Source organism: Musa acuminata, chromosome BXJ2-7 (genome assembly GCF_036884655.1).
Source record: "Musa acuminata AAA Group cultivar baxijiao chromosome BXJ2-7, Cavendish_Baxijiao_AAA, whole genome shotgun sequence".
Lineage (NCBI taxonomy): Eukaryota > Viridiplantae > Streptophyta > Magnoliopsida > Zingiberales > Musaceae > Musa > Musa acuminata.
Genome location: NC_088344.1, coordinates 5,480,067 through 5,503,944, shown reverse-complemented (window position 1 = coordinate 5,503,944; position 23,878 = coordinate 5,480,067). Strand labels below are relative to the sequence as shown.

Here is a 23,878-nt window from a genome sequence, read left to right as displayed (position 1 = left end):
GACAACTGACTACAAGAACTGCTTTGCTTAATGGCCATTAGGCTACACAGAGAAACCAAGCCAGCCAACCAGCTGAACAGCAATCCTGATGGCTGACGGTGCAAGCATATGAGCAATGACAGGCAACGTCCGAGAAGAGAGAGTACCCAGAATGAACCAGTTGATACTAAGTAGAGCAACAGCATCGGAAGCCGGCCTGTTCCTCATGGTTGAGAAAAACTCCAGCACGCTGCCAAGAGATATGCCTACAACACTAAATAGCTCTTTTTGAAAGATTACGGTGAGACTCATCCTTAACAATGGATAGACATATAACAGTGTCATACAACTTAAACAAATATAATTAAGTCCATAAAAAGATAATGTGTAGGAAAGGCTAGACGATTAACATGATGGAAGATAACAGGATAAAAATGATGATGAGAGCCATTTCATATATCATAGAAAATAAAGGTACCAAATGGAAATGGTAAAAATTAGAGGCATATTTCTAAGAAAAGTTTAAAATGAGAAACTTTTTCAGGAAATCATCCATTTAGGTTTTTTATTTAGGTTTCAATCCATTATTAATCATGATAGTGTGTGCAATGAATTATTATATTTGGGGTATCTTAATCTCATATCAAAATCGGAAAGAACCAGAATGATAGTATCACTTTACAAATATTAAAATTTCTGATTCCATATCACCATTTGTTCTTCACATAATAACTTTCATCCAACTCATGAGTTTTAATTAGAATTATAACAACAAAGGAGCGATGATTAAAATAATAACAAAAAAAGGTAAGTCTTATGGTGAGGTTATTTCTTTACCATAATGATAGTCTCTAAATTTAGAAACACATTAACTCCCGAGGAGTCTTACAGATTAATTACATATTATCTTCTATAATTAATTATATTTAGTATCTCAATCATTATAATTTTAAAAGTTACATTATGATTCCTATACTTATAAGATTGAAACATTTAATTCTATTTTTTTTAACATCATCAATTTTACTGATGAAAATATTGTATGATTTATCACTAAGAACGTATTGATTCTATCTCACTTCGGTTTATCACTAAGAGTATGTGGTATTTCTATCAGCAAAATCGACGGCGTAAGGAGAAACGGATTTAAATATTTCACTTTTATTAATATAGGGATCTTAATATAATTTTTGAACGTATAAGGATTAGAATGCTAAAGATAACTAATTACGTATCTAATTAATCTATATAAGACTCTTGGGAGTTATATCTATATCTAAATATAGAGACTGTAATTATGGTAAAAGAATAACCTCACAGTAAAACCTCTTTTTCTTTTTATTATTTTAATCCTTATTCTTTCATTGTAACGATAGTTAATTATAGAGCATAATCTATAATTAGTCCCGAGAGTCTCGTGCATTACCGATACATCAACCTTCAAAATGATAATATAATTGCTCACGAAATATTCTTCTTGCGTCATCTTTCGATCATATTCATTCTTTCCTCCATGTTTGGTATTTAACGAAGGAACGTTTGAATGTTTTTCTTTCTTTGATCGGTACCTTCCAAATTCTGCTGTCCGTCTTTTAACACCTACGATTCCAGGAATCATTATGCCAAAAACTCCGTGCACAGCAAAATCTTTTAAAGAGTCCCTTCCTCCACAGCCAACAATGAGCACGGCCGAGAGTTCGAGTTCCTCTCCATCGTACAAGTGTTCTCAGCTCATCGCGAAGCGGTTTGTGCGCAGTGCTTCGCCATTAAATTTCAGGTCTTTTTAGTTCTTCTAAGTTCCTCATTCTCAGCTTGCATGTTTCTCTGAGGCCTTGTCTTGGATTATCCCGTGGATTCTCGTAGATTTCTATTTCTAATGAAGTACAGAATGGCCTTTCGACTCCTCCTGTAGGCTTTTCTGTCTTCTGTGTTAACAGATTCGAATCGTTGTTGCAGAATGGTTGGTGTTAAATCAGGAACATGGGTGTGCCCTCTCATCTGCTTACTCTATCTACTGGCCTTTCTACAAGTTGAAGGTGACAATGTGCCCATGACTCTGTTGAAAAGTGCAGTAGCTGAAGGAGCAGGTCTGTGTACCCATGGATTCTCTTTTGGATCTTATCTTCTTCATTGCTATGATAGTTATCCGAACAAGTTCATTCTTGGACATCTACCCACGGCAGCTTCCAAATGAGCTCATCTTATTATTTTCCAGTTTGCTTGGATGGAAGTCCTGCAGCATATAATCTCGCCCCTGGTTCTGGCTCTGGTGCAAATAACTGGTTGCTTTTCGTCGAGGTCAGTTTATTTTCTTGATGTAGTTCGCAAACATTATGATCGGTACGTTTTCGATTAATTGTTGGTTATATGTTGTATGCATATATGATTTGTGTCAACATAGGATGCCCGTCAAACCTGATTTCAACATCTAGAACTGAAGCGTGAGCTTTGGCAGTAGAAATGGTGATTGGAATTCCTCTTAGATCATGATTTATCTTTAGAACTTGTAGAACTTCAATTCCTTGTAGGTTTCCCAGTCTTAGTCTTCTATATTACATGCAACAACAGATAGATAGATTGTTTTACTACACGGTAGATGCAAAAATTTTCTTTGATAGACAAAAAATGTAAAGTGAAAGTAGATTTTGCACATTCACTGCTGAAAATGAAGTAACAAGATTTGTATTCTTTTTTAATTATATTTCTATTTGCTACAAAAGAGAAATGTACACCAAGATTCATAATTTCTTATATCCCTAATGTATTGTTATATATCATACCGGTTTCTATCAGTGTACTTACGGTATTATCGGAATATACTAAATTTTGAAAATATATGTAAAAAAAATCAGTACAAGACAATACAGGCATTATATTGAGCAAAGTTAATTTACCCTAATCAGTGATGACAAACTGTTGACTTGGTGAGCTAATTGGTTTATCAATTTTATTTAACTTAAATCATTAATTAAAATACTTAAATAAAAATTAATAATAATTTACTCATGAGATTTTTATAAATTAATCTTAATTTTTTCCATCTTTGATGTGTGATTAATGAGAGTATTACAATATCATATTATATCGAACGATATTATAAATCTCAAATTGAGGAACATCCAAGTTTCGAAAGAATCTCTTCTTGGTCACGGAATAAATCCCTCCCTCCTCATTTTGCAGGGAGGTGGTTGGTGCAGCACTGTTAATGATTGCGTAGAACGTAAAGGCAATTTTAGAGGTTCCTCCAATCATATGCCGCCTGTCTCCTTCTCTGGCATGTTAGGAGACGTTCAGGAAAGCAATCCTGGTATGATTAGTCTTCCTTCTCTACCAATGTACTATTAACACAATTTCTTAATGCATGTCAGATTTAACTTTCATTGTATCATTCGAATGATGCCATCGAATACAAGAACAACAACAACAATAATACGGAGCTTTTGCGGTCTTATTCTTTGCTTTGATTCTTGCAATGCTTGCAGACTTCTATAACTGGAACCGGGTCAAGATTCGGTACTGTGATGGTGCCTCATTTACAGGGGACATAGAAAAAGTAGATCCTGTGAGCTCCTAATCCGATGCTTCTTCTGATATATGTTTCATTTCCTTGCTAAGCAACGCTGTATCGATAACATGTCTTTCACATCTTCGTTTGACTAGGCTACAGGTCTCTACTTCAGAGGAGCCAGAGTTTGGCGAGCTATTATGAAAGATCTATTGTCGAGGGGGATGAACAAAGCACAAAACGTATGTGGATGTCAAGTGGTCAAGTCTTATCACTCTCAAAGTTTCTGTTCTAACATTGGCGAATGCTCGCAGGCAATTCTCGGTGGTTGCTCAGCAGGTGGATTGACGACCATACTACATTGTGACAGCTTCCGTAGTCTTCTCCCAGCGAATGCAACAGTGAAATGCTTCTCCGATGCTGGTTATTTCATTGATGCGTAAGTTCTACATCTTTATTCCGCGTCACGAATCTCATCGTCGGGCTACTGTTGCAAATATTCACATATATACATACGAGATAAAGAGAGCTAAACCAAAAATATTATAAGATAAAAAAGCTGGATTGAGAGGATAGTCGTTTATCGCTAAGTTTACATATACTAGGTTTTGTCTGTACTCAAATGGCTTAAACATTTGGATTGAATCGATGTCTAACCTAATATATGTTAATTTGATTGTGATCTCTGAATCTCTTTCTGGCTCTGACGTTAACCAGCACTATGGTTTTTATGAACAGGAAGGATATTTCTGGAGCAGACTCGATCCAATCCTTTTATAGTGATGTTATTAATCTTCATGTACGCTCTGACCTTCCATGCTCTTGATTGATGACTCCCTCCAACTTTTTTGTGATGATAATTCTGTGGTGCTTTTTGGTTTTGAAGGCATCAGCAAATAATTTGCCATCTTCATGCACGTCGAGCTTACCAGCAAACAAGGTGGGAAGTATACTTTCATTCTGGAACGAATACAGAAGACCTCAAGTCATCTGACTTACTCTTTGGTTACGTGAATACATGCAGTGCTTTTTCCCGCAGAACGTGGTGGCCACAATGAAGACACCCCTTTTTATACTCAATGCAGCATACGATCAATGGCAGGTTATAACTTTAATGAGCTATATTATTTTATTAACCACTCTCGTGAAGGTTTCTACTGTGTGACGTGAGTTACCTATTCGCAGATCAGAAATATTTTAGTGCCAAACTCTGCTGATACTAATAAGACTTGGGGAGACTGCAAGCTCGATATCAAGAAATGTTCCTCGGATCAACTTCAGACACTGCAAGGTTGGTGTTACCATATATGTTTTCGTTGTCCAACATGTGTGTGTTCGGGTTCGAAATCAATCGATATCTATTTTCAAGTTTATCTTAAGCTGAGGTACCGGGAACTTAGGCATAGACCCTACAAAGAGCTACATCGGAGGTATATCCGAAAATGTTCTTTTGATACTTGAGCTAGTAAGAGTTAGGAAGACTCGATTAATTACCTAAGTTCAAGAGAACACGTCTAGAGAGCCTTTATATGACGTGATAATCGACCATCAATGAGTCATGAGATCATAATGGTTACGCACATCGTTTGACCATCAATGAGTCATGAGATCGTACACAATTATAAAGTAATAATTTTATCGGTTCAACCTTTAAGTCGATGTTGTGTGACCGAACTCATGTGATCGTCTTATGCCATGTCATCGACACGTGGTACGAGGTCTCACTTGTCGGGTGTGATGTGTCAATGGCTGTCTACGTTAGGCGATTCAAATACTGATCTTTGAAGAACTTGTAGATCAGCTGGCGACTATTAATAGTTGTAATTCTGGATTTACGTCAACTGCTAATTTATTCTTCGTGTGCAAAGAGTGAGCTAATACGTCGATATCAGGTTTCAGGACAACGTTCCTGAACGCACTGCCGGGGGCAGGCAGCTCGTCTACGGGAATGTTCATCCTCTCCTGCCACACTCATTGCCAATCTGGTGATGCGGATACGTGGTTTGCAGCTGATTCTCCAAGGATCGATAACACTGTAAGCTCTAGCAGCTCTGTGAAAACTTCATCGCTCATATCAGAAGATGGGAATTCCATAGTGATGATCATATTTGTTCTTTCTTGCAGCCAATTGGGAAGGCTGTGGGAGACTGGTACTTCGGTCGGAGTTCTGCTGTAAGGAAGATCGACTGCCCATATCCATGCAATTCTTCGTGTCGTAAAGTTGATAGCAATTCCATGGAAGATTAGCATTCTTGTCATATTTCTTAATCACATAAATGTTTCTCGATGTATGGGAAATATCTTTGGTTACAAGTATGTGTCAGATATATGATACTCTTTTCCGTTGAGACACTCGTTTTGTTTATTATTTATTTAATATTTTAAAATTTATATTATCTATTATATATATTATAATATTCATGGATCTGTGTAATGAGAATCGGATCATGACGAGATCACGATAATGAGATCGATTCGTCTTTAAACAAATACACTAAATAATATCGATCAAAGATTACTCGAAAAAGGACATCAAGATAACTGTATATATTGGTGCGATATACATTCGTCCATATAATGGAGGTGGCTGGTCTTATATTGCTCGTGTGAGAATACTGAGGATATAATGTAGGTGCTCATTAGAGAATGAGTTCACTGATTGATACGCTTATCTAATGTTGGATGATTGATGATACCTCATTATCAAATAGCGATTCTGTCATCCCAATGATGTATCTGATTCTTATATTTGAGATATTAAGGATATATTGTATGAGTACTCTTCTCTTTAATACTAAACTTATAGGTCTGGAAGTTTAAGATTTAGTACAACCAGTCATCGAGGGTAACAATCAACCTTACAAGGGCTATTGAGTATCGATAGAGGATAATCTGCTCTTGGTATCATGAGAAGAATATCCTATGTATTATTACTTAAGCAAATCTCTAGCTAGAGTCATTCGGATTGAGGGAGAAAAAGTTCTCCGGGAGAATCCGATTAGAGCAAGACTCAAGTAGATTTCATATGGGTCTAACAACACCATATCCGGTATATGGCCTCTAAAATATTAGATGGATGATAGACTATAAATATATGGTAACTGATGACAAATATATCTAGTGAATTGGATTCTCCTGTATCATTTAGAGACTATAACGTAGTGGCCTAGAGGGTCACACACATATGATAGGCATTGCGACAAGTAGATGTTCGAATATGAAATATCGGCTAGAGGCCATTGTTTTATTGGATATCTAATAAGTCATTGAATTATTAAATCTTATGGATAAGATCTAATAAGAGACAATGAGAGATTATTGAGTAGAGATCCACTAAGCTAAGAGGCTTTAGAAGTTGGATAAAGATCTAGTATCCAATAGGGCAGAATCTATTAGAGTTAAGTTGATATAGGGTCTCTATAAATAAGAGAGAACCAAATGGTCATAGGTTAGACCCTTTTTTTTATTGCCACCTCCTATACTCCTCTCTCTCTCTCTCTCTCTCTCTCTCTCTCTTTCCTTCTCCGCCGATAGCTCCTATTTGGGGCATGTGGACAGTAAGAAGCGTCGACCCCTTCTTGATTGTGTGGTGCGCATGGAAGGAGGATTGTGCAGCGATTTGAGGAATATCTTTGTATCTTATGTTATGTGGATCATCATTAGAGAGGAGGACAATTGACCGCATTCATCATCACTCATATATCTGTAGGATTTCAAGGATATACGATCTTTCTGGGTAACACATCTTTTAAATACGCATAGTATTTTAGTTTTACGATCTTTGTGCACCAATCTTTGTTTGACAATGTAACATTTTCTGTAAGAAATCTGTGATTTTTTTTTCTATTCTTCCACTACACATGTGATGCTGTCCTAGATTTCCTAACAGCTACTACAAAGGTAAGGCTTCTATGAAGTCATTGATTCTTTACTCTCATGGAGGAGAGTGTATAATCATAAAAGGGGCCGAGGATATGGGGAATGAAGAGGCAAACACTTTGCACCAAGATAAAATAGGGAAAAAGCTAAGAAAATTCATAATATTAGTGTCGAATGGCTTCTCATCAAGGTAGTTTGAAAGTGAGGATATTTGGTTGATGTAGAAGTGCAAAGAATAAAATAGGTAGTATGAGATGCTATACCCATTCTGCTTATAAGGGTAGGGGAAGAACGATGGAGATGGTAGTACAATCCCGAAGGTAACCAAAACCAATAGTAACTTGCTCCAAGGTAGAATTGTATTTTTTTCAAACAAACCTTCTTGCATTTTGAAAGTTCGATGGTAATGAGGAGGTCAATCACAACATCTAACTCAACATAAAGATTGTAAATACTTCAAATGCTTCAGAGTCTGAGCAAAGAGTAAGTGAAGACTAGTAATCATTTTGATGCATGAAATATAACCCTTGAAAAGGCTAGCGAAGTCAATCACCCTTAGCCTTCTCAACTATTGAGAGAATGAGCAAAATCAAATTTCATAGTTTGCTTAATTAGCAAACTTTGCACTTGTTCAAAGACCATATGAAGAGACCTAACGATAAAAAATAATTATCAAATCGTCACTAATAGTGATTGGTTGTGTTAAGAGTATACTTACTTGGAGGTAACGACTAAGTAATAGAGAAATCAATAAGCAAATTTTATGAAGAAAAGACCTCAAAAACTTCAAAGTCTATGAGGCAATACTAATTAAAACTCAAATATGCATTCATATAGTTTAAGTGACATTAGATGTTAGAAGACTAATAGGTTCTTTCTTTCATCCAAAGGATCCGCGAGGACTAGCGAAGATCAACACAACTTGATTGGCCTCATACTAGAGTCACAGTTAATAATAATTTGAAATAACATTAGTGAATCAAAGTTTAACTATTCAATAATAATTGAAAGCTGAGAGGTGCATTATAACCGAAGCAAAATATTAAAGATTTAATGAAGTTAAGGGCATGTAGCATCCACAAAGTCTTTAACGAAGATGTTGAAAGAATAAATAGAGTATAATATCATAGATAAATTTGTATATAAGGTGTTTGATATAATATTTCTATATGCATGTATCTTTTAGTTTTATTAGTGCTTTGCATAAAGAGCTTATAGTTGAGTTGACACTACTATCTTGATTGACTTTTGTTATTATTTTAGATCTATATATGTAGGTTGTGTGTGGTGCACAATGCTAATACTACTCAAAAACAAGTTACCTAGGTAGTCATTTTTGGAGTTTTTGGTTGTGTAGTACACTACAAAATGTCAACTATTTCAGGACCTTAGAGCTATCTAAATAGCACACTGATGGATAGGTCTTAGGATATTATCTTAGGCTGGGTATTATATTGCAGTAGTATTTTGTGGGCACTTATGGTGACTTCTGGTCATGGTAGATTGCGTTAGACCTTTTGTTGTATAATCATTCAGAGCTTACAAAGTTTATCTATATTTATGTTGTCTATCAAGTGTTTACTAAAATATCTACATGTGAGATTTCGAGTATAATGTTTCTTCTAACTCATCTTCTCTTTTTGAGAAGTTACAGTGAGACTTATCCTTAATGATGGATAGACATGCAAGAGTATCGTACAACTTAAACAAATACAATTAAGTTCGTAAAAGGATGATGCATAGGAAAGGCTCCATGATCAATATGACGGAAGATAACATGATAAAAACAATGGTAAGAGACATTTCATATATCATAGAAAATAAAAGTACCAAATGGATAAGGTGAAAATTAGAGTTCAAAGTTTAAAATGAGAAACATTTTCAAGAAATCATCTATTTAGATTTTCTATTTAGATTTCAATCCATTATGAATCGTCGGAATGTGTGCAATGAATTGTTTTATTTGGGGTACATTAATCTCATATCAAAATCCAAAAAGAATCTGAATGATAGTATCACTTTACAAATATTAAAATTTCTGAATCCATATCACCATTTGTTCCTCACGTAATAACTTTCATGCAACTCATATTCATCGTGAGTTTTAATTATAATTATAATAACAAAGGTGTGATGATTAAAATAATAACAAAAAAGGTAAGTCTTACGATCAGGTTATTCCTTTACCATAATTATAACCTCTAAATTTAGAAACACATTACCTCCCGAGAGCCTTACGGATTAATTATATATTCACTCTTATAATTAATTATATTTAGCATCCCGATCTTTATAATTTTAAAAGTTATATTACGATTCTTATACTTATAAAATTGAAACATTTAATTTTATTTTTTTCTCACATCGTCGATTTACTGATGAAAATAATATATGATTTATTATTAATTCTGACTTCAATTTACCACTGAATGTATGTGGTATTTCCATCAACAAAATCGACGGTGTAAGGAAAAACAAAGTTAAATATTTCACTTTCATTAATATAACGATCCTAGTGTAATTTTTGAAAGTATAATGATTAGAATACTAAAGATAACTAATTATATAGAAAAATATGTAATTAATCTGTGCAAGACTCCCAGGAGTTAAATGTATATCTAAATATAGAGACTATAATTATGATAAAGGAGTAACCTCATCGTAAAATCTCCTTTTCTTGCTATTATTTTAATCCTTATTTTTTTATAAAAATAATTAATTATAGAGAATGATCTATAATTAGTCCTGAGAGTTCGTGCATTACCGATACATGAACCTTCAAAATGATAATATAATTGCTCACGAAATATTCTTCTTGCGTCATCTTTCCATCTTATTCATTCTTTCCTCCATCTTTGCTATTTAATGAATGAATATTTGAATTTTTTTCTTTCTTTGATCGGTACCTTCCAAATTCTGCTGTCCGTCTTTTAACACCTACGATTCCAGGAATCATTATGCCAAAAGCTCAGTGCACAGCAAAATCTTTTAAAGAGTCTCCCTTCCTGCACAGCTAATAATGAGCACGGCCGAGATCTCGAGTTCCTCTCCATCTTACAAGTGTTCTCAGCTCATCGCGAAGCGGTTTGTGCGCAGTGCTTCGCCGCTAAATTTCAGGTCTTTTTAGTTCTTCTAAGTTCCTCGTTCTCAGCTTGCATGTTTCACTGAGGCCCTGTCTTGCATTATCCCGTGGATTCTTATAGATTTCTATTTCTAATGAAGTACAGAATGGCCTTTCGACTCCTCCTGTAGGCTTTTCTGTCCTCTGTGCTAACAGATTCGAATCGATGTTGCAGAATGGTTGGTGTTAAATCAGGAACATGGGTGTGCCCTCTCATCTGCTTACTCTATCTACTGGCCTTTCTACAAGTTGAAGGTGACAATGTGCCCATGACTCTGTTGAAAGGTGCAGTAGCTGAAGGAGCAGGTCTGTGTACCCATGGACTCTCTTTTGGATCTTATCTTCTTCATTGCAATGATAGTTATCCGAACAAGTTCATTCTTGGACATCTACCCACTGCAGCTTCCAAGTGAACTCATCTTCTTATTTTCCAGTTTGCTTGGATGGAAGTGCTCCAGCATATAATCTCGCCCCTGGTTCTGGCTCTGGTGCAAATAACTGGTTGGTTTTCGTCGAGGTCAGTTTATTTTCTTGATGTAGTACGCAAACATTATGATTGGTACGTTTTCGATTAATTGTTGGTTATATGTTGTATGCATATATGATTTGTGTCAACATAGGATGCCTGTCAAACCTGATTTCAACATCTAGAACTGAAGCGTGAGCTTTGGCAGTAGAAATGGTGATTGGAATGCCTTTTAGATCATGATTTATCTTTAGAACTTGTAGAACTTCAATTCCTTGTAGGTTTCCCAGTCTTAGTCTTCTATATTACATGCAACAACAGATAGATAGATTGTTTTACTACACGGTAGATGCAAAAATTTTATTTGATAGACAAAAAAATGTAAAGTGAAAGTAGATTTTGCACATTCACTGCTGAAAATGAAGTAACAAGATTTGTATTCTTTTTTAATTATGTTTCTATTTGCTAAAAAAGAGAAATGCACACCAAGATTCACAATTTCATATATCCTTAATGTATCATATCGGTTTGTATCAGTATACTGATAGATATTATCGGAATATATTAAATTTTAAAAATATATGTAAAAAATAAAAAAAAAAATTAGTAGAAGACAATACAGGCCTTACATTGATGAGCAAAGTCAATTTACCCTAATCAGTGAAGACAAACTGTTGAACCGATAAACGGTTGACTTAGTGAGTTAATTGGTTTATCAATTTTTTTATCTTAAATTATTAATTAAAATATTTAAATAAAAGTTAATAATAATATACTCATCAGACTCTTATAAATTAATCTTAATTTTGTCCATGTTCCATGTGTGAGTAACGAGAGTATTACAATACCATACTATATCGAAGGATATTATAAATCCATTGGAACATCCATGTTTCGAAATAATCTATCCTTGATCCGAATAAATCCCTCCCTCCTCATTTTGCAGGGAGGAGGTTGGTGCAGCACTGTTGAAGAATGCTTAGCACGTAAAAACACTTTTAGAGGTTCCTCTGATCATATGCCGCCTCAATCCTTCTCTGGCATGTTAGGAGGCGTTCAGCAAAGCAATCCTGGTATGATTAATCTTCCTTCTCTACCAATGTACTATTAACACAATTTCTTGATGCATGTCAGATTTAACTTTCATTGTATCATTCGAATGATGCCATCGAATACAACAACAACAATAATAATATGGAGCTTTTGCTGTGTTATTCTTTGCTTTGATTCTTGCAATGCTTGCAGACTTCTATAACTGGAACCGGGTCAAGATTCGGTACTGTGATGGTGCCTCATTTACAGGGGACATAGAAAAAGTAGATCCTGTGAGCTCCTAATCCGATGCTTCTTCTGATATATGTTTCATTTCCTTGCTAAGCAACGTTGTATCGATAACATGTCTTTCACATCTTCGTTTGATTAGGCTACAGGTCTCCACTTCAGAGGAGCCAGAGTTTGGAGAGCTATAATGAAAGATCTATTGGCGAAGGGGATGAACAAAGCACAAAAGGTATGTAGATGTCAAGTGGTCAAGTCTTATCACTCTCAAAGTTTCTGTTCTAACATTAGTGAATGCTCTCAGGCACTTCTCGGTGGCTGCTCGGCAGGTGGATTGACAACCATACTACATTGTGACAACTTCCGCAGTCTTCTCCCAGCTAGTGCAACAGTGAAATGCTTCTCCGATGCTGGTTATTTCATTGATGCGTAAGTTCTACATCTTTAGTCCGCGTCACGAATCTCATCGTCGGGCTACTGTTGCAAATATTCACATATATACATACGAGATAAAGAGAGTTAAACCAAAAATATTCATGTGTAAGATAATAAAGATGGATTGAGTGGATAGTGGTTTATCGCTAAGTTTACATATACTAGGTTTTGTCTGTACTCAATTGGCTTAAACTTTTGGATTGAATCGATGTCTAACCTAATATATGTTAATTTGATTGTGATCTCTGAATCTCCTTCTGGCTCTGACGTTAACCAGTACTAGGTTTCTATGAACAGGAAGGATATTTCTGGAGCAGACTCGATCCAATCCTTTTATGGTGATGTTGTTAAACTTCATGTATGCTCTGGCCTTCCATGCTCCTGATTGATGACTCCCTCTAACTTTTTGTGATGATAATTCTGTGGTGCTTTCTGGTTTTGAAGGGATCAGCAAATAATTTGCCATCTTCATGCACGTCGAGGTTACCAGCAAACAAGGTGGGAAGTGTACTTTCACTCTGGAACGAATACAGAAGTCATCAAGTCATCTAACTTACTCTTTGGTTACGTGAATACATGCAGTGCTTTTTCCCACAGAACGTGGTGGCCACAATGAAGACACCCCTTTTTATCCTCAATGCAGCATATGATCAATGGCAGGTTGTAACTTTAATGAGCTATATTATCTTATAAACTACTCTCGTGAAGGTTTCTACGATGTGACGTATGTTACCTAATCGCAGATCGATCACATTTTAGTGCCATCCTCTGCTGATCCGAAGAACACTTGGGGAGACTGCAAGCTCGATATCAAGAAATGTTCCTCGGATCAACTTCAGAAACTGCAAGGTTGGTGTTACCATATGTGTTTTCCTTGTCCAACAAGTGTGAGTTCGGGTTCGAAATTAATCGATATCTATTTTCGAGTTTGTCTTAACCTAAGGTGCCGGGAACTTAGGCATAGACCCTACAAAGAGCTAAATGTTCTTTTGATACTTAGGCTAGTAAGAGTTCGGAGGATTCAGTTAAATACCTAAGTTAAAGAGAACCCTTTTATAACGTGATAGTCAACTGTTTGGTAGAGGTAAATGTCGATGATAATGGATTTTAAAGTACTAATTTTATCGGGTCAACCTTTCCGTCAATGTTGTGTTACTGAACTCATGGGGTCATCTTGTGCCATGCCATCGACCCGTGGGACGAGGTTTCACTTGTCGACCGAATGGGTGTGATGTGTCAGTAGTGGCTGTCTACGTTAGGCGATTCAAATACTGATCTTTGAAGAACTTGTAGATCAGCTGGCGAGTAATTCTAGATTTATGTCAACTGCCAATTTATTCTTCGTGTGTAAAGAGTGAGCTAATACGTCGATATCAGGTTTCAGGACAACGTTCCTGAACGCACTGCCGGGAGCAGGCAGCTCGTCTACGGGATTGTTCATCCTCTCATGCCACACTCATTGCCTATCTGGAGATGCGGATATCTGGTATTCAGATGATTCTCCAAAGATCGATAACACTGTAAGCTCTAGCAGCTCTGTGAAAACTTCATCACTCGTGTCAGAAATGGGAATTCCATGGTGATGATCATATCTGTTCTTTCTTGCAGCCAATTGGGAAGGCTGTGGGAGGCTGGTACTTCGGTCGGAGTTCTGCTGTAAGGAAGATCGACTGCCCGTATCCATGCAATTCTTCGTGTCGTAAAGTTGCCGCCGGTTCCATGGAAGATTAGCTTTCTTGTCATATTTCTTAATCACATAAATGTTTCTCGATGCGTTAGATATAATAAGTGAGCTCTATTTTAGCTCATTATCGAACTCGAATTAGTTCGAAATGACATGGATCAAAACCTTGACTCATAAACTGACTCATCCGACACATTCTTAAGGCTTTTGGCCCGTTGTTTACTTTTCTATAATCTGATCTTTCGATAATTCGTTCGTGTCTTTGACACATCACTTTATCCTCTAGCATATTAATCGCATTACGATATTCGATCCTCTGACTACAGAACTTCTAGCAATAAGTTCGATCCTTTTAATGTTTTAGCACGATAATCTTCAAACACAATATTCGACTATTACACTCAACATTTGATCCATCGATAGTCTTAATCTTTAGTCAAAGTATTTTTTTAACATTTATCTCAATAATTAATTAATTTATTAATTAATTAATTTTATTATCAAAATCTGATTTTTATAATCCATCGAACAATTAAATCTAATTTTATATTAAAAAAATAAGGTACAATTATGATGTCTACGACGGTTGGACCCACAAGTCAAACACATTGTCAAGATGGTCACAACTTAAAGTCGATTATATATATATATATATATATATATATATATATATATATATATATATATATATATATTGTCAAGTTCAATATGATTGCATCCCACGACTGGACCTTTGTGGATTGATTGCTTTGTCAAGACAGCTATGTTGCAGGCTCCGGACGGACATCCTGAAGTCGGATATATCGTCAAGATGGTCGCACCTTCAAATCGACTACACATTCAAGATGATTGCCCCTCGACCCAACTTATCCGAATTAATTGCTTGCTCAAAAGAGCCACATTGTTAAAATAGTCATGGATGCATCCGGATAATTGCACCCTCAAAATGGATGAATTGTCAAGATAGTCTGCACCTTCAACAACACGATCATAACGTCAAGTCGACTACACCTTCGACACAATTGCACCCCTCAACTTGACCTCTTCGTATCAATTGCTTTCTCAAGATGAGCCACATTGTTATGAACCCTCAAGTCGGACGCATTGTCGAGATGGTCACACCTTGAAGCCGATCATATCGTCAAGTCAACTACACCTCGAAGACAATTGCACCCCCTTGATTGACCTCTCCGAATTGATTCCTTTCTCAAGACAGCTATGTCGTGAAAACGATCGCAACCTCTAGGCAGTGCTCAAATCAAATGCATTGTCAAGTCAAGATAGACGCACCTTCGAGCCAACAACAATTGCACCTCTTTGGATTAATTGCTTTCTCACGGTAGACACGTCATTACAACGATCACAACCTTTAGACAATTGGACCCTCAATTCAGAAGCGTCATCAAGATGAGCACACCTTCAAGCTGATCATATCGTCAAGATGGTCACACGATTGCACCCTCGAGATGATCATACATTGAAGTCTATTATATTATTAAAACAATTACTTAGTCACGCCTTCAAGATGGCCATGCCCACAAAATATTGAGAATGCCATCGAGTCCGATTGCATCATGAAGTCTGTCGTGTCCTCAAGATCGATCATACCCATAAGATGGTCTTGTAATCAAGTCCTCAAGATCGATCATGCCCATAAGATGGTCTTGTAATCAAATCCTCAAGATGATCATACCCATAAGATGGTCTCGTAATCAAGTCCTCAAGATCATTCATGTCCTCAAGATGATCATGCCCATAAGATGGTCTTGTAATAAAGTCCTCAAGATAATTAGCCCATAAGTACATCATCAAATTGATCACTTCCTCGAAATGGTTGCAGCTTTAAGTTGGCCACAAGATAATTAGCCCATAAGTACATCATCCAATGCCCAGTAAGATATTCGAACATCTCATGCAGAATTTACTGGTGCCCCCTTTTCCCTATTTAGTATGGGCATTGGATCCAAAGCTATAAGCACAACACTTAATACAACAAAATCAAGAAAATCCAGTAAAATGTGTCTCCTTGAACTAAAATGTTTCAAAGATAAGAGAAGAAAGAAACCAAAACACATGACACAACAATCATATTGTGCCAAAATAAGTCTGCAAGAGTTTCTCCGGGAATCACAAAAGCAGCTAAAGGAAAAATTGAAAACAAAATCTCCGAATATTCATTATCAGCCATCTCAGCTCCAGAAAAAAGAATCAACATGAAGATGTTACAACTGAATGATTGTTATGAGAGGTGATTATAAAAGTCAGCTTTCATCATAGTGCACCTGATTTAGAGTCCAATCAACACAGGTTGTCACAGGATAATCATGGTTAGAAACCTGCACAACATTCAAAAGGTTAACTTTTTCCTCATTATTCTTTGCATCTTAATTTAATTTAACAAATGACTAAGTGAAAAACTGAAATTTACCTTTATATTCGGTCAGTGTCTGTTGGACAAAATGCTTCTCGTTTCAATGGTAGAGATGATTGGACTATGTCTTGTTTTACCTGTTGATTTCTACATTCCAGTTGAGAGTCACAATACTGCTTGTATGGACAGCAGCATGATCCTTTCCTTACCTACAATGACGTGTATCTTTCTTTGAATTAATAAACTAGATCTAACTAACACTATTTGAAAAGCTTGCAATAGAGAAATGAGGCATAATGATCACGGTCGAATTCCAACTACTACCTGACCAGAGAAGTTTGTAGAAAAAGTGCAAGGTGCATATGAAATACCAACAAGGTGCATAGGCAATACCAACAAGTTGGAACAAGCGTTCATGTCAACCCATACCATATAGCACATTAGTTAATAGCGTGTGCAGAAACTAGAAGTTTATAAGATTTATATAGAGGACAAAAAAGTTACAGTGCCACAACTAGAATGGCAATACAGGTGATTGCTCATGGTATTGTTAATGTGGTTCATTATATTCAGAAGGCTCCGAAATGTAATAGCAGATATTTACTATATGCTACAAGAAGCATACTATTTATAAACTTCATACCACACACTGAAACTACACTATAATAAATCATAGTTCGTCTTACCGATCCATGCCGATGTACCGACAAACTATTGGTACGGTGCATACCGAGCTGTACTAAGTCATACCAAGTGTACCAACACACGATACATGGAACATACCAATATACCACCCATACTAGTCCCTTGTCAGATTGGTACATATCGCTCGTACTGAGCAGTATGTTGCGGTATGATAAATCTTGTACTAAATTATAGTTGTACTCAGGATTACAACACTAAATGATTCCGCCTGTACCAGGTGGTACCGTTGATCTAGCCTTGTATCGGACGATACAGGGTTGTATCGAGTGGTAACGATCGATGTTTCAACCGTTACCGCTCGAAACAAGTCGATAATTGACCATTGTCGCCCGCTACTACGCGGTATCAGCCTAGCTGCAACGAGGGAAGAAGAAGCATCAAGGGAGAAGAGGGAGAAGGCGCTCAAAGAAAAGGGAGAAGGCACTCGAAGAAAAGGGAGAATCGGGAGAACCTCGATGCTTCCCGATCCGACATCGCCCTCCCTCGACAATCCCGACCCAGGAGGTAACAGAGAGGTGGCGGCTCGACTTCTTCATCGCGTTCTTCACCGAAGGCCAGAGATGCCTACGGCCTTCACCGCGTTCTTCGCCAAAAGTAGGACACATTTGCGACCTTCGACGTCTTCGTCGAACGTCGCAAATGAGGAGAAGACCACGTTCTTCTCCTCATCTGACGCGACGAGGAGAAGAAAAGGAGGCAACACCACAAAGGTAGCGTATGTCTCCTTTTTTTATTATTTTTATTTTTATATATTATTTTTTATAATTATTACATTTTTATATTATATATATACGTACCGAGCGATACGCCTTAGCATACTGCTCGATACGCCCATAACGTACCATACCGAGCAAAACTCGATACACCGACACGGTATGAAATTACGAACCTCGATTGTATTATAATATTAAAATAAAACATCATACATGATTAAGAAGTTTATTCTAAACCTGAATATTAGTTGGGTAATGGTACTTATCTTAGGTTGATAGTTTGATTCCTCATTCTCTAAATTCTACCCCCAATAAGCTAGTCCACTGAGGGGTACTCAATTTATTAAACTTGGATTAAGGGTTCGAAATCTCATCTAAATATTTTATACTCAAAGTATTGGTATGGTGATGGTGTACCCGACTTGTTGAGGATCCAAAATTTGTCTTACAAATTCTTTGAATCACTGGTTACCCTTAAAAAAAATATTTTACTTAGAACAAATAAAAGATCTACTAAAAAAAATTACACAGATTATTTAATAAGAATTGGTGCTATTCACCAGAATATTACAATCATAAATAGAGGTATTAAGGAAAACAAAAACTACACAAAGCAACCTTATACTTTATCTATTGTATGGGAAATGTGTTTTCCAACAAAGCAAAATTGTAAATGCTTAAGAATAGTTCACCCCCGATACTTCTTTCTATCCAGCTCAATAAATAGATACTGAAGATGAACAAAAAATTGTAAGTACAAGCAAACCTTGCGGAAAGTGAAAGAAACCCTACGTGAACTTCTTCCGATTGCCTTTTCCCCTACTCTATCAACCTGCAAAAAATTATTTACCTGCAAAAAATGATTTAACAAGCCTAACTTATAACAGATTTAGGTACAATATTCATGGTTATTCTAGATCTACATGTACCGATTAAATAAGGTGAATCAATTATAACAAATGATGCAACACATGGTTTAGAATATAGGTTCCAAACTGATGCCAATCTGTGGCCGGATCAATACAATACTAGCATAAATTGGCATACAACCAAATTAGACAAAGAGAAGAAAAGAGGAGGCGACACATACCGGTATGAGAAGGCAATAACGGTGATATGGAGAAGAAGAGGCAGTGATGGCAATGTGGATGAGGAGGAGGAGAACAGGAGGCAAAGTAAGAGGAGGAGAAGATGAGGTGGAGGAAACGGAGGCAATGGAGGATAAATAGAAAGAAATATAAGAAAAAGCAACTACTGACAACTGTCAACTTGAAATAAAATTTAAAAATAGAGAAAGATACAATACCAGTAACAGGCAATAGGCATACCAAATAGTAAAACTGGTACCAATCACTTATCGCCCAGTAAGCCTGACATAGTGAGCTTAATGAGTGGTAATTTCTATCTTGAACCATATCGGTGTCTGGCCAACAAAATGCTCTATCACTATCAGACTGTAGTGATCCATAGATCCAAATTAAAGCATTTGGTGCAAGGAAACATAGTTGAAGACCAAAGATTTTTTTTTAAAAACAACAGAAATGCCCAAGTAGTTGAGACCTAATATTTTATTATTATCTTCTTGTTGTAGGGCAAATAATGTCAATGAAAAAGGGACAACAAACATTCAATGAATGAAATATGAGATTCTTAAAACGAGGTTCCTTTTTTAATTACACTAAATACTTCGAATATGATGAGAAAATGTCTCAAAATGAGATCTCTATCATGATTCAAATAGAGTACCTTCTTCAACAAAGTCAATAATATGCTAGCATGTTTGGATTTGTCAAGAGCTACTATAAAAGGCATACCTTGCGATGTGGAATATAATGATGCCAAGCATAACGCCCTTCCCCAGACATCAAGAGCATAGAACGAGGAGGAAGAAAAATAGCTTTTCTAGCAATATACGAGGATAAAAGAGGGGTGTCTTCATGTATTTCATTAACAGATGCAGTTGGATGGCACCAAGTCCCTTCAGGATATCTCCTAAATTCCATAATGCATGGACCAGCTGTTGAAAGGCTGAAGATGAGTTCATCAAATGCCGAATGAGTGTCTATGTGTGGGGATAAGCCTACCCCACATGGATATTCATTAACCTGTAATCAAAATCAAAGGTAGTTTAGACTTCCCAAAACATATAATAAGAACCCATATGATAAGAAATTTAAAGAGAAAAACATTTGAACTAATCATTTCATAAGAAAATTATTAGTGGCACACCATATACCAATATCTAGTACCATAGAAGCAGCTTTATGAATGGGTCATTCAAAATTATGATCTTGATTTATAACCAAGTTACATTGAAAGCATGGAATCATCTCCCATTGACTCAAGGCAATCATTTTGTTGGTGAAAAGCATATATTAAGGTATAACATCAAATTTTCAATTATGTGTTTCCAGTACATACAACATATGTCATGTTTAGGACATTTAAATACTTCCATATATGTTTTCTTCATATACTGTTTGTAATCTATGTTTAAAACATATTTTGAATTGCTATTCAGTCATTATTTAGCCAAAATTTTGTTTTTATACTTGTTATTAACCCTAATTAGTTGAAAACTAATTCAAATACTTATTTATATTGGGTTTGGCCAATCCATGTCAATTTGTACAAGGGCATAGCAACACACGTGTTTTGAATTAATATTCAGTCATTATTTATCCAAAATTTTGTTTCTTACTTGCTATTAACCCTAATTAGTCAAAAACTAAATCAAATACTTTTTTCTATTGGGTTTGGCCAATCCATGTCAATTTTAAAGGGTTATAGCAACATATGTACAACCTTAGAGGCATCAATTATACCCACGAATACAGGTACCCACAGGGACCCATCCCCTAAGGGCAGGGATGGGGGGAATAAGTGGGGATGAGGTTAGGGATGAAGGGTATTTTCTATTACCTATGCGGTTATGGGGCCAGATGGGTAGAGCACTCCCACACGTCCACTTACCCATCCCCACCCTATCAATAAGTGAGCCCAAATGCTGGGTAGACTAGGCACTGACCTGATTCAAATTAAGCTAAGTTGAGCCTTCGTTGAGTCAATTGTGAGATAATTGCGAGTCATTTAGTTCAATTGAACCAAATGAAACAATATCAAAACATCAATAAAATTACGAGTTATGACATGCAAACTTTACAAATATTATTGTTATTATTTAAAAATTTTGATATTGTTAATTAGTTTTGATAATAATTTTATTTTTTTCTAAAATGAAATGGATTGATTAGGAGAATATAAAGAACATGCAAGTTCCTTGCCCCCGGTAGGGATTCCTTGTCTAAATGGGAAATGAGGTGTGGATAGGGAATGGGGGATGAAACGGGGATGGTGATGGGGGAAGCATTCCTCGCCCTCGCCCCCACCCCCACCCCCACCCCTACTCTACCCTGTTGACATCCCTAAACAACCTTGCATACAATACGAAACCAATCCATCAATAGATTGGTATTGATACTGGACCAAATCTAGAACTTTGCCAAACACTACTCTCTAGTTTTTGCTAACATTCTTAAACATGGAGCAAAAAAAATAGTATTGGTACTGCCATATTAAAGAAGATGCATGTTTCTTTTGTATCCTTCATATCTATCTCCTTGGATGGTAATGAGTTTTAGTAGTTAAAATGTGAATAATTGTAGAATAATTAGAATCTTCCTGGATATTTTCTTGAATAGGTAAATTAAGCACCGGACTTTTTCACACTGATATTGACTAAATCACAATTTGTTTATATAAACTTTTGTTTGACAAAAATCTCTTGGTTGATAGACTTTTACAACATTAGTGATTTCATATTCATCTAAATACATAGTTAATAATAGCCCACGATAAAAACCCCAAAGTAACAAAAATTATCATCCATGGAATAAATGTTGGGCCACTATAGTAATATGATATAACCAGGCTCTATCGACACCAACACTAAATCTATTTATTGAGCCATTTTCGTAGTGGTATATGGATGGCTATAGTGCAAATACCCTAAACTAAGGAACTGATTGGACATCAACCTTTCAGGTTGGTACAGATTTCCCCCTTAAGAAAGGAGAATTATTGCCTCAGAAACCAACAAGTCCAGTTCGCTGGTAGCCTAGTAGGCTCATGCAACAACAAAGTTCACTTAGCAATAAAAAAAGTAAAGCAACTACAAAGCTCATGTAGTACTGAAAAGAGGGAAATAACAAGTTCTGCCATAAGGAATAATAATCAAACTAAAGGCATAAAACGGACAGCTTATGTAACACAATTCCATCGATCACATTGTGACTTAATTGTCAAAATGACTCCAAAAATCTTAAAACAAATTAAAGAGACTGAGATGGCACAACAAGAAATCGAAGTGTTATAATATATTCTCTTTATAGATAAAGTTGCAGCCAACTATTTTCTAGCTTACTCGTGTAGAAAGAATTTAATGAACACATTGAGAACAGTGAGAAACAAATGTCTGGTACATACCGTCAACTGATCCATTTCTTTGTTTTGATCACGACCAAGACCAGGAAATGATAAGATTTTCTGCAGTATGTTCGAAACAAAGGATGGAAGCTCACCCAAAAAATGCTTAGAATCAATGTTTCTTGTCTGCACAAAAGGATGTCAGGGCACAAGAGTCATCAATGATAGGCAGTATCAGGCAAAACTTCAGTCAAACAACCAGTCAGACCAAAAAGAAAGCTAGAGGAAATTTGGAGCCTATAAATGATTCTGAGAGAAGCCAGTCTGATAAACAAGCAAACTCTTGGATACAACAAATTGTTATATACCCATTTCCTGATTCCAGGTCGTCCGCTACTCAGTTCTCCATCGGATTGGTATGTACCGCACAGCATGTACCAGTCCCGGCAAAATAATGAACCATGATAACAATAGGTATGTAAAATTGTAGCAATCTCAACCGGCAAATTTTATTGTAAATCCAAATTTCATAATCGCGCAGAAGTTTGCAGAATGTCATATATTCGGTCGTAGTAGGTAGGTACAAAAAGCAGCTTACCTCATACAAAAATTCATAACCATAATGCTGAACTCTTCTTTTCGACAGACTTCTCCACTGCCTATTGTCAACTTCTGCAAGGAGTCTCTGAAAATAAAACAGAGAGATGGACTTTCTAAACATATTCCAGGAACATATTCTATAAATACAGAAAGAACATGTATAAATTTACTTGAGTTCTAACCTTTTCTTCCTCCACAGTGATAAAATCATGCACGAGATAAATTCCTGGAATCCCCAAGTCTGATGCCGAAAAATATACTGGAAAAAATATTTCTTTATGTACCTAGAAAGAGATATAAATTTTAGTCATGGACATGCATAATCTAAATGGATTACAATGATGAATTCTACAGAATACATGAGATACATGTCAGTCACACAAGCCCTAGGCATGAGACAAAATCTCGAATCCTTGAATGCTTAGGCCAACACAAAATCTGTGTTACTGCAGCGACATAGAATCTTTTAGACATTTACAAATCCTATGAAAAGAAAGTAGTATATGTTACAAATAAGTTCAAGGGTTCCTTATTTACATACTAAAACATACATATTCAGTGGGCAGCAATTTGAATTCATATAATAGCCTTCAGAAACATAAACCTAAGAAATACCTTAATAAGTTGTTAGAAAAACACTATTGTCATCATTTAATCTCTATGATACTGCCCACAACATATATTGCTCAGTAAAATTTCATGCATAAATTTTATGAC

General features: G+C 36.2%; 3 protein-coding genes across 4 annotated transcripts in view; 2 read left to right on the top strand and 1 right to left on the bottom strand.

Moving 5' to 3' along the window:
• The window catches only part of LOC103990395 (alkylated DNA repair protein ALKBH8 homolog), a 34,245-nt gene that overhangs the window by 6,337 nt on the left and 4,030 nt on the right, over window positions 1-23,878 (bottom strand). The window contains exons 3-9 of one of the 2 annotated variants that reach the window (XM_009409514.3): window positions 23,344-23,445; window positions 23,160-23,246; window positions 22,622-22,747; window positions 19,951-20,241; window positions 18,903-18,968; window positions 16,776-16,927; window positions 16,499-16,683 (exon numbers count right to left, since the gene is read on the bottom strand). In XM_009409514.3, coding sequence (XP_009407789.2) covers window positions 16,778-16,927; window positions 18,903-18,968; window positions 19,951-20,241; window positions 22,622-22,747; window positions 23,160-23,246; window positions 23,344-23,445 — 822 coding nt within the window. In that variant the 3' untranslated portion in view covers window positions 16,499-16,683; window positions 16,776-16,777. Of the gene's footprint in view, window positions 1-16,498; window positions 16,684-16,775; window positions 16,928-18,902; window positions 18,969-19,950; window positions 20,242-22,621; window positions 22,748-23,159; window positions 23,247-23,343; window positions 23,446-23,878 lie in introns of those variants that run through there. The other variant, XM_065116477.1, reaches the window with a different exon arrangement.
• On the top strand, window positions 573-5,731 carry LOC103991063 (pectin acetylesterase 7-like). The gene is made up of 13 exons (XM_065115634.1): window positions 573-580; window positions 1,936-2,066; window positions 2,195-2,277; window positions 3,160-3,286; window positions 3,462-3,541; window positions 3,640-3,726; window positions 3,799-3,923; window positions 4,223-4,283; window positions 4,371-4,424; window positions 4,509-4,586; window positions 4,670-4,775; window positions 5,377-5,519; window positions 5,609-5,731. The coding sequence occupies exons 1-13, from the start codon at window positions 573-575 to the stop codon at window positions 5,729-5,731; spliced, it is 1,206 nt and encodes a 401-aa protein (XP_064971706.1).
• Window positions 10,156-14,522, top strand: LOC135616084 (pectin acetylesterase 7-like). The gene is made up of 13 exons (XM_065115257.1): window positions 10,156-10,480; window positions 10,660-10,790; window positions 10,919-11,001; window positions 11,897-12,023; window positions 12,196-12,275; window positions 12,374-12,460; window positions 12,533-12,657; window positions 12,961-13,021; window positions 13,108-13,161; window positions 13,246-13,323; window positions 13,407-13,512; window positions 14,041-14,183; window positions 14,272-14,522. The coding sequence occupies exons 1-13, from the start codon at window positions 10,383-10,385 to the stop codon at window positions 14,392-14,394; spliced, it is 1,296 nt and encodes a 431-aa protein (XP_064971329.1). The 5' UTR covers window positions 10,156-10,382; the 3' UTR covers window positions 14,395-14,522.

Coding starts and splice junctions, on each gene's coding strand:
- LOC103991063 (XM_065115634.1), top strand. Junction 2,067..2,194: donor TGCAGTAGCTGAAGGAGCAG/GTCTGTGTACCC, acceptor ATTATTTTCCAG/TTTGCTTGGATGGAAGTCCT. Junction 4,776..5,376: donor TCAACTTCAGACACTGCAAG/GTTGGTGTTACC, acceptor CGTCGATATCAG/GTTTCAGGACAACGTTCCTG.
- LOC135616084 (XM_065115257.1), top strand. CDS start 10,383: ATGAGCACGGCCGAGATCTCGAGTTCCTCTCCATCTTACAAGTGTTCT. Junction 13,162..13,245: donor CGAGGTTACCAGCAAACAAG/GTGGGAAGTGTA, acceptor GAATACATGCAG/TGCTTTTTCCCACAGAACGT. Junction 14,184..14,271: donor CTCCAAAGATCGATAACACT/GTAAGCTCTAGC, acceptor TCTTTCTTGCAG/CCAATTGGGAAGGCTGTGGG.